Source organism: Terrapene carolina, unplaced genomic scaffold, assembly GCF_002925995.2.
Source record: "Terrapene carolina triunguis isolate 2854851 unplaced genomic scaffold, T_m_triunguis-2.0 Scaffold714, whole genome shotgun sequence".
NCBI classification, from domain to species: domain Eukaryota; kingdom Metazoa; phylum Chordata; order Testudines; family Emydidae; genus Terrapene; species Terrapene triunguis.
Genome location: NW_020665065.1, coordinates 1368627 through 1379243, shown reverse-complemented (window position 1 = coordinate 1379243; position 10617 = coordinate 1368627). Strand labels below are relative to the sequence as shown.

The window sequence follows — 10617 nt, the reverse complement described above, 5'->3', positions numbered from 1 at the left end:
CCCCGCGGGGTCCGTGACACGGTGCCCACACCCCCCCTCCCCCTCCTTGGGGTCCGTGACACGGTGCCCACACACACCTCCCAGACCCCATAGACCCCTTCCCTGGCCTGTGGCACGAGGCTTGTGTTTGTGCCTAGGCTACTCCTTGACCCAACTAAATGGAGCCACAAGATGTTCTCTTGCGGCTATACTAGGGGAAAGGTCAAGGCTGGGCCCAGCAAGGCGAGGCCTAGTGCCGGTCATACTGAACTCCACTCCATCCTGCTCTACACCCGTGGGTCTCAACCTTTGTTCGTTAGCGCACCCTTAACAAATTTCAAATGGAGGTGCGGACACCTTTGGAAATCTATTGGCTGTATCTATTCTTGAATTCTGGTCAGGAAGTTTTCAGTCTAAATCTTTCACGGACCTCTTAGACGTAGTCCATGGACCAGAGACAGAACCACTGCTCAAACCTAGAGCGAGGGGAGGACACCACTATGACATGAAGAGCTCTCTGGGCTCTTCCCTGCGCCTGCTCATTAGTGCACAACGTCTCCAGCACAGGGACGGTCTGTACTGATGTGTCTTGTATGTTGTAGGAACCAAGAAAAAAAAAAAGGCCCAGCTGCACGCTTTCCCCTCCTCAGCCTGCACTCCCCCTTATCTGCTCTTCCTCAAAGTCCATCCCAAAAGGGGAACTCCTCCACAAGCATCTGTTAGCCCTGTCACAAACCCTAAAGCTTATGGTCAATGACCAGCACTACTTGTTTGTCAAGTGCTGGCAGTGAATGTGGCCCCTTACCCAGAAAGTTTACAGTCTAGAGCAGTGATTCTCAAACTTTTTTTCCCGCGGACCACTTGAAAATTGCTGAAGGTGTTGGCGGACTACTTAATGATCTTTCCAAATGTTGTTTGTACTGTTAGCTAACTATGGTAAAGCGCTTTGGATAAAAGTGCTACATAAAAAAACTTAATTATTAACTTTTTGTGTTCTACAAATAAAAGCACACAACTCATATTTTAATATCAGTATGTAGTCTTACCTTTCTAATGCGATGGATGTGCCCTCTCTCCCCCACCGCAGCAGCCCTGAGTTGGGGCTTGAAAGGAGGGGGGTCTTTCCCCTGTCATAACAGCCACAGAGCTGAGGTTGGGAAGGAGGGCCGTCTCTCCCCGGCAGCTGAAGCCCTGGAGCTGGGGAAAGTTGCCTCTTTCTCTGGCTGCCCCAACCCTGCATGTCCCAAATTCCCCCACCCCCTCTCCCACCTACCCCTATTTCCCCCAAGGCCACTACCTCACCTTACATGTGCGTCTTCTCCAGGGTCCAGGCACCTAATTAGTGGAGCCATGCCTGCGGGATTCCACTAATTAGGTGGGTGGCCCTTCATTTTCTTGTGTGCGGCTGCCCAGGCGCGCACCTTAGAGGGAACTATCCGCGGGCCACCTGAATGGAGCTTGCGGACCACAATTTGAGAATCTCTCATCTAGAGTATACACATACCATATAGAGGAGGACACACTTATGATGGTAATTTATCTTTTATTACCTTTGTGAGCCTCGCTGAAGAAGTAGTTTATTAGCAGAGATTCTGATGTACATCACACACTGGCTGTCTTCTCTTCTCCCTCCCTATTACATGTAGAACATAGTGCAACATATATAGTAGTTATATCAAAACACTTCTAAATGCCCATAACAAAAGCCCCACACAGCCCACTCTACTTCCTAAAACACTCCAACACCTGTGACCCTTGTTGAATGAAACTATAAAATAACTAACAGAGTGTCCTGTGGCACCTTTAAGTCTAACAGATGTGTTGGAGCATAAGCTTTCGTGGGTGAATACCCACTTTGTCAGACGCATGTACATATAAAATAACTGTTCGGTTTAAAGTGAGAGGGAGGTGGGAGAGAACCACCCTAGAGAGAGTATCCTCCATGAAGATCATGACCTAGTTAATTCATGCCATTTCCACTGACCACAGGGCCTGGGCTCACCTGCAGAATATCACAATAGATAAATCCCTGGTTGGTTTGTTATTTTTACCTCAAAGCAAAACTTCCTCCCTTCCTGGGAAAGTGTGAAGTCCTAGTTCCTGGGTACATGTTGTATCTGTGGAATTTGCATAGGCTGTCTATGTAAATAGTCCAAGGTACTTCAGGGTCTGAGAGTCTAGCATTGTCTGAGAGGCAGTAAGTGTCCATTGTATGCTTCCCAGCCCCTTCTCCAGAGAGCTCTGTACCAACAGCATGATGCTTTCTCCTCCATTCATTTTATATTTGTATCTCTTGGCTCCTTGTTATTGGGCTTTCATATGCCAGAACACGGAGCCTTCTTCTGAATTCAGCATGGACGGGGATTACACGATTGCAGGATTTTTCCGACTGCATAGCTACTCAACAACAGTGAAATCTAGACCAGAAGTTGACATATGTGACAAGTAAGTGAGAAGGGTAGGGCTTGGGGCTGCAACAAATACTATGTATCAGTACCTAGATACTACAGTCAGTGTGGCCAAGCAGGGGGTAGGCTGTAATCACTGCTTACCATGCTATCCAGTATTATCTCACTGCTTCCTTGTGCTCGCGGTCTGTCTGCTAGATCCACCTGGTGCCTCTCATCTTATCCTTAGATTTTAAAGTGTTGGAGCAGGGTCCATTCTGTGTTTGTATAGCAGCTAGTACAGTGGGGCTCCTGCAACCCAATACAAACAATAACAATAATAATACAGTGACCAGAGCTTTAGAAACGCTGTTAGCCTAGATTAGACAGACACAAAGAAGGAAATCATATTTAGCAGGAATAGAAACAGGAGGGGAAACAAGCAGGAAAAAGAGGTGGAACAAGAAGTAGGAAAGCAGATATGGGACAAAAAGACCCACGGCAAATAGACAGGAAGCTGCAACAGAGACGACGCATGGTGGGCTGGGAGTTGGGGCATGCAGGGCTCACCTCTCATTAATAAAATGACAATAATCCAAAATATCACAGCTTAGCTGGTGTGACTGCGGCCATTACTGAAGAAAATCTCTGCTACAGCCAAGATCCACTCTGTGCCATCAGAGATCTGGGAAGATGCAGGTGGTTTCTCCTCCTCTTGTGCCACCTGAGCAGGAGAAAGGGAGCAGAGCAGGGCAGTGAATCTGCCCCATAGGATAGTGCATAAGGGGTTGCTGATTAGGAGAGGGGCAATGGGGATTTGAACTAATAGGTAAGATCTGATGTGTGTTGTGCAACAATAAATAGCGGCAACCTCAGTGTAACCATACAAAAAGAAAGATATTTGTGCTGCTGGTCTCCTCATGAATCCCCCATGAACCATAGTACACGTAGCAGAGGAGGCACAGACAGGTGAAGTGATTTGTCTCAGGTCACCCAGTGTGTCAGCGTTAGAACTCCAGGCTGCCTGGCTGTTGGACCACATTGTTGTTATGCCAGGTGTTGCCCAGGGTGCATCTCCAAGATTCAGTGAAGCCTTCACATCTCTCTCTTGCCTGTGCAATAACACCTGTATTTCTGCAGCGCGGCCTCTGTAAACAGCCATGGCTACCACCTGTTCCAAGCCATGAGATTCGCCATCGAGAAGATAAACAACTCCAGCAGCCTCCTCCCCAATGTCACTTTGGGCTACGAGATCTACAACACATGCTCAGAATCTGCCAACATGTACGCAACGCTGAGTATCCTTGCCCAGAGCAGGCAGCACCACGTGGAAGTGCTCAGCAACTTCACACACTACCAGCCCAAGGCTGTGGCTTTGATAGGGCCAGACAGCAGCCAATTTACCCTCACCACCGCAGCTATCCTGAGCATCCTCCTTATGCCAGAGGTAATCAGTAGCTTGTCTGGAGCAATGCCAGATATATTGTAAGCAGTACGGTCTGTGGCAGGGTCAAACCCAGGAGCTGATTGGGGTAATACTGATTAATCAGAAGAAGGGCAGGGAGTGGGCTTGTGGTTTGGGGTGGAGGTGGCTGAAGGATCAGTGCTCCGAGCAGGTGATGTGACCCCTATGGTCCTTTGTGGCACGTGGGACTCAGTCTCGGTGTGACTCCAGCAGAGGTTAGGCTCATTCCTAGCGCTGAGAACGACATGCAGCCATGCTGCTTACTTGGTTGTTTTTTCAATGTGTGTTGCTGCAGCCACCACATCCATGTGCCCTCCAAATACCAGTCCCCTCACGCCCACAAGAGTCACGGCTGATGCTGGTTCCTCCTGCCGGTATCACTGCTCGATGCCAATTGCCCCCCTCCTCCTCGGGTAATCACTGCTCAGCACTGACCTCCACGCGGTACCAGTGCCCATCCTCTCTGCGCAGTTTCCCAGCTGGAGACACATCCTTTCCCTCATTCCCTTTTGCAGATTAGTTACGAAGCCTCCAACGAGATGCTGAGCCTGAAGCGTGCCTACCCCTCGTTCCTGCGCACCATCCCCAGCGACAGGCTGCAGGTCGAGGCTGTGGTGCTGCTGCTGCAGGAGTTCGGGTGGAACTGGATTGCGATGGTGGGCAGTGATGATGCCTATGGCAAGAACGGGATAAAGACCCTGCAAGAGGTGGTGGCTAAGCATGACATCTGTGCCGCCTACCAAGGAATCATCCCCACGAAGGGGGGCGCCAGCAGCCCAGAGCTGAAGGAGATGGTTAGAGTCCTTGTGGGGACCGGGGTCAATGTCACCGTCGTCTTCTCCAATGTGGACAGTGCTAAAGACTTGTTTGACATGGTGGTTCAGGAGAATGTGACGGAGAAGGTGTGGCTGGGCACTGAGGCATGGTCTCTAGCCTCGGAAGTCTGGAGCATCCCCGGCATCCACAGAATCGGCACCGTGATTGGGTTGTCAGTCAAGCAGGCAAAGCTTCCAGGATTGGAGGAATTTGAATCTGCCCATGCGAGTTCAGAGAAAAGTAAAGTAGCCACGTGTGCCCCTGATTTGGGTGCTGACGGGAGGGGTGGCGGGACCAGCAGCAATGAGAGCACCAGCCAAGGCTGCAATCAGATCTGCACAAGGTGCCACTCGCTCACTTCAGCGCCCCAGACGTTTGACATTTGGACCTCCTTTAACGTGTATTCGGCGGTGTTTGCTGTGGCCCACGGCCTGCACCACTTGCTGGGTTGCTGCTCGGGAGCGTGCAGCAAGGACAAAGTCTATCCCTGGCAGGTGAGTGGGTCATGGGGAAAGGCCCCCCCTCTCGTACAGGAGCGAGAGTCTCCTTGTGTGAAGCTGCATGGGGGCAGCCCAGAGCTCAGGGCAGGTGTGACTATGCTATAGTCAGAGCAGGGGGCTGGAAGTAGAAAGGAGCAGAAGTATAAGTATCTAGCAGGATGAGCAGGTGCCCACCAGCTCCAAGCTCTACCTGCAAGCTGCATGCCGTCAAAGCACCAATAAGGTTTCAAGGCTGGTGAATTGAGTCCCAGAACAGGCCAGCACTGCCCTGCCAATGGGCCTTACCCTGCTCTGGAGAGACCATCTCTAATCAGAAGAGAGGATGGATGGTAGCTGGGGGCCTCGGACACCTGGGTTCAATACCCTGCTTCCCTATAGACTCCGTGTGCCCTTGGGATGCCATTTACGGTAAAATTTTCAAAAGCCCCTAAGTGACTTAGACGCTCCATCTCTTGAAAGCCAATGACACTTAGGCATTTTTGAAAAATATACCACTAGTCTCTGTGCCTCAGTTCTCCATCTGTAACATGGGCATAACAGCACCGCTCTGCCTCCGGGTGGTGGGGGAATTCATGAGAAAGAGGAGAGCAGCAAAGACATGGACCCTCCCACCCTGTTAAGGCTCTAATCTATCCCTGACTGGGGTCTTTGCCCAAGCAGCTGAAGCTGCATGTGGGAATCTTGGGTCTTTTCTGTCTGTGGCCTTTTTGTTTTCCAGCTCCTGGAAAAAATCAAGCAGGTGAACTTCACTCTGCAGAAGAGCCAGGTGCATTTTGATGCCAATGGGGATCCCCTGACAGGCTACGACCTTGTCATGTGGAAGTGGACTGGCCAGACCTGGTCTTTTGATGTATTTGGGTCTTACCTCCAAAACCCAGACAGACTGAACATTGGCCAGGCTGGACTCCTGTGGCATACAAAGGATAATCAGGTACCACAGCATCTGAGCTGCATGCTGGGAAAGGAGTGGCCTCAGGAGGGTAGGGCAGTAGCACCAAACAGGGATTTTCGTAGCTTTGTGTCCCAGGGCTTGGGGGAGCAGACTCCTCCAGGCCGGGAGGGGCCCGCCTCACCACTCTTTCTCCTGCGCTGAGTCACATTTTCTGGTCATAGTCAGGTCAGCTGCATCTCCACGGGTCTTTCCCATAGCAGGGTGAAGCTGGAGCACTCAGCATCTCAGGGTGTAGGCTCTGTAACAATCGGGGCTGGTGGTATGGGGAACAGAGAGTTGACAGGCTCCTGCTTGCATCTTAATTTTCAGAAAAATCTCTCTCAGGAAGAATCACCCCAGGCATGGCCTTGTGCTGCCCCTGCACGCTGCCCTGCCTCTGCTCCCACCCGCAGTCCTGACCCCTTTCCTGGACATTAAGGTGCCTGGAAATATACGGAACAGCCCTGTGGTGAGCAGCCTGCGCCAGTCCCAGGAACTCAGCTTTGCTCAGCCTGTGCTGTTTCCTAGCTGGCCCTAGCTGTGATGGGGGCTTGCTCTTGGCAGGCCTGACCCTTGCTGTGCTTTCATCTAGGTACCTGTGTCAACTTGTTCAAAGGTCTGCGTAAAAGGAGAGAAGAGGATGCAGGTGGGGCTTCACCAATGCTGCTTTAACTGCGTGGCCTGCCCCACAGGAACCTTCCTGAACAGCAGTGGTCAGTAGTCATAGGGGTCACAGCCAGGCCAAGCTGGTTAATCTTGTCCTGCCATTCCTGTGTTCCTATCCTATGCACCTGGCTCCACGCTCCTCTTGTACACGCTTACTCCAGCGCTTCTCTATGCTCCTTACTTTCTCCTTCTCCTCCATCCTGGCTGCAGCAGTTTCCTCTTCTCCTCCTCCCATTCCCTTTTCCCTCCTCTTGCGGGGCCTGGTGACTAGCGTTTGAGATGCAAATGGCCCAGTGCAGCTTGCTCTCTGACTTCTCCATTTGTATAGCTCTCAGAAGGGCTGCAGTGCTGTGGGTATGTAAATACCGGGTCTCCCCCCCAGCACAGAGTGCTGGCTCCAGTGCACTCCTGGCTGGTGCTGGGAAGCTGTGGTTTCAGATGGGTTGCTGGGAATCAGATGAACAGGTGAGCTGAAGCTGCCTGACTCCTCTCACTGTGAGCTTTGGGTGGGGGAAGCAGGTGTGACAGCTGCTGCCTGCCCTGGGAGGAAGATCCTGCCCACTGTTGTCTTTGTCCCGTTGGCGAGGCAGGCAGACAAACAGACAAACCCAGAAAGAATGAACAGCACCAGGTGGCAATAAATATCAGGGCGGAATTTGGTTAGTGGCAAGTCGATGGTGCTGGAAGTGATATGAAAATGGTTGGATGCTGAGGGCCAGGTGGTGCCCAGGGCTGACTGCAGGATTAGCTGATCCCCACTGTGCCAGCCACAAATACAAACCTATGGCAAGAGAATGTCTTCGACCCCTTTACTCTCGCTCAGTAGACGCCAGCAGACTCCATGTCCCACTAGAGCATGAGCTTTGGGCAACTGCCAACAGTGGAGAGCTTCAGGGGTAAGTTACTCAGTGTCCTGGCCGGGTGAACACCTCAGCATCCAACCTGCAGTTGGAGGAGAGAGCAGCTGCTGCAGACATGCCAGCCTCTGTGGGGCTGTTTCATCTGCTGGAGCCCTCATCACATGTTCCCCCACCCAGACTGGCTGCATGAGCTGTGTACTTTACCCCTACCAGGACTCCAGGTGGTCTGAAAGCCTTAGTTCACCCAGGTAAGCCAACAGCAGCTACTGCCCCTGACTAAGCTCGGGGGAGCTATGCTGAGGGAGGCCACTCTGTAGACCAGAGCTCTCCAATTCCTTTCCATATCCTGCCACAGACACCCTAGTGGTCTCAGAGGACCATTAACGTCACCAGAATTGCACCCACTCACTCTAGGGCTGAGGCCTTTGGGTTTGTCACCTTTTATACTGTCTCACTGAACCTTGTTTGGAGATGGTGCACGTTGATCCCAGGTCATTAAAGACCCTAAGGCACTTTACATAAGGGCTGGGTTGTTATCCCCAGCATCTGTGCTCCACCCCAGAGGCAGCTGCATCCCAGTGGTGGGTGATCCTTGTACGCAGCTTGTTCAGTGTTCTGGGATCCTTTCAGGCATGAGGTGCTATAAGAAGGCAGATCATTATTACCATAACCAGCGTGGTGTGTGAGCAGCATCTCAGCTCCTCCATTCCCTTCCTCTGCAGACCTCTACAATTGCCAGCCCTGTGGGACAGATCAGTGGGCCCCAGTGGGGAGTGAAATCTGCTTCAATCGGACCACCGAATTCCTGTCCTGGGCTGACCCCGTCTCCTGGGCCCTGCTGACTGGCATCACCCTGCTGCTGCTGCTGCTGGCAGGGACAGCTGCCCTCTTTGCCCAGAACCTCACCACGCCAGTGGTCAAGTCGGCAGGCGGGAGAATGTGCTTCCTCATGCTGGGCGCTCTGATCTGTGCCTGCTGCAGCCTCTACTGCTACTTTGGGGAGCCCACCTGGCACACGTGCCTGCTGAAGCTGCCCGTCTTCTCCATCAGCTTCACCATTTGCCTCTCGTGCATTGCAACCCACGCCTTCCAGATCATCTGCATCTTCAAACTGGCTTCTAAGTGGCCTGCCTTCTATAGAGCCTGGATGAGCCACAATGGACCAAACCTGTTCATCGGAGCCTGCACAGCCGGCCAGGTGGTGATGTGCCTGGTCTCGCTCAGCACCAGTCCCTCAGTGCCCAGGAAGGACTACAAGACGTTTGCGACACTGATCATCTTCCAGTGCTCGGAAGATAACGCTGTTTGGGTACTACTCTACAACACATTGCTCAGTATCTGCTGCTTTGTCATCAGCTACATGGGGAAGGACCTGCCTGAGAACTACAACGAGGCCAAGTGCATCACCTGCAGCCTGCTTATCAACTTTGTCTGCTTCATCTGCTTTCTCACCACCTATTTCTTCTACCAGGGCAAGTACATGGTGGCCATCACCGTGCTGTCCAACCTGACCACCCTCTCCGGGATCTTTGGAGGCTACTTTCTCCCCAAAGGCTACATCATCCTCTTCCGAGCAGAGCTCAACACCACTGAGCACTTCCAGATGTCTATCCAGAGTTACACCACGAAGAGGAGCTCGGACTGAGCCCACGGGCGGGGGAGCAGGGACACCTTGGGGTTTATATGGGGTGGGTGGGAGGTCCCTCACAGCTATTGATCTCTGTGCTCTCAGCCTCCCAATATGGGGGAAGAGGGTGTGAGAGATGTGTGCAGGGAGCTGCAGGGGGGCTCTAACGGGAGCTGGGGATGAGATGGGGGGCGCAGAGGGGTGGAGAGAGATGAGCTCAGGCCTGTGACTACCTGCTGGGCTGTGAGGTGAGAGTAGCCGTGTGGGAATGGGGGGGGTAATGAGCAACATGCCCTGCAGGGGGCACATGGGAGCACGCTGGCCACATGGGGCCAGTGCTGTGGGAGGTGGCAGCAAGAACAGGATAGACAGGAGCTCCCACGTTTCAGTTAGAACCTGGGCCCGGGGCCTTGCCTCACTCCCAGCCAGCCTGTGGGTGAGGGACAACTCAGCTGCCATGCTCTTCGTCTTCCCTGCGAGTGGAAGGGCGGCCCTGTGACAGAGCTGTGTGCAGGGGCCTGTGCAGGCCACGGAGGTGGTGACCCCACAGCCTGTGGGGGGAGGGAATTTAGGGGCAGAGCAGCGAGATCAGCCCAGGGCAGTAACACTTTGCTCTCCCCTTTCGCGGCTCCCCCCACCTCCAGCCCTCCAAGGGACAGTGCTTCCCAGAGCCCCATCCACACCGGTCCTGCCGCCAACTCCAGGGCTGCACTTCGTAGCAGCACAGGACTGGCTCCATGAGCTAGTGCACATCCTGAGCCTGGCTATACGGCTCCAGCATTTCAGGAGCACTGACTCCCACTGCTATCCCCTGCATGGCATCCTCATAGCCGTAAGATGGCAGCGCTGCATGCCACCCGCCCAGTTCCAGCCTAAGTTGCAGATCACAGACCTGGAGACAGCAGCAGGTCCCAGGGGGGCCACATCCTCCAAGACCAGACTGCTGTAGGATATGGGGAATGGAATGGAAAAGAGGCACAAAACCAGATGGCGCAAGTCATTCTACAGTACTGTGTCCTGGCTATTAAACACCTATCCCCAAGAGACAGATCTGGGCTTCTCTTTTCTCCCTACTAAATGGATGGAACGCTTAGTGAGTGGGGCTGGGTGGGGAATGGGATCCCCATGAGCCCAGCACCTCGGAACAGGAGGCTCTTGATGATTTGCTCATGCCCATGGAACCGAGTGGCCTGATGGTCTCTCAGGCTGGTTACCCAAGAGACGTGAGAACAGCTTCCTGGGAGGCTCAGACCATTGGCTTTGTCAGCTCAAGGTGGAAAGGGAGAGGCTGAGCACCCTGGCCAGCCTAGGATAAAAACGCCCCTTTTCTCTCGGGTGCTGATGTGGGCAGAGAGCGGGGCTGGGAACATGCTGCTGCTTCTCAGC

The 10617-nt window shown here is 53.1% G+C and overlaps 1 protein-coding gene across 1 annotated transcript; it reads left to right on the top strand.

Annotated features, from left to right (window-relative positions):
• The first annotated feature begins 2218 nt into the window (after positions 1-2218).
• On the top strand, positions 2219-9249 carry TAS1R1 (taste 1 receptor member 1). Its single transcript, XM_024207909.2, has 6 exons — positions 2219-2424; positions 3507-3813; positions 4347-5141; positions 5866-6078; positions 6671-6791; positions 8327-9249. The coding sequence occupies exons 1-6, from the start codon at positions 2234-2236 to the stop codon at positions 9247-9249; spliced, it is 2550 nt and encodes an 849-aa protein (XP_024063677.2). The 5' UTR covers positions 2219-2233.
• The last annotated feature ends 1368 nt before the right edge of the window (positions 9250-10617 follow it).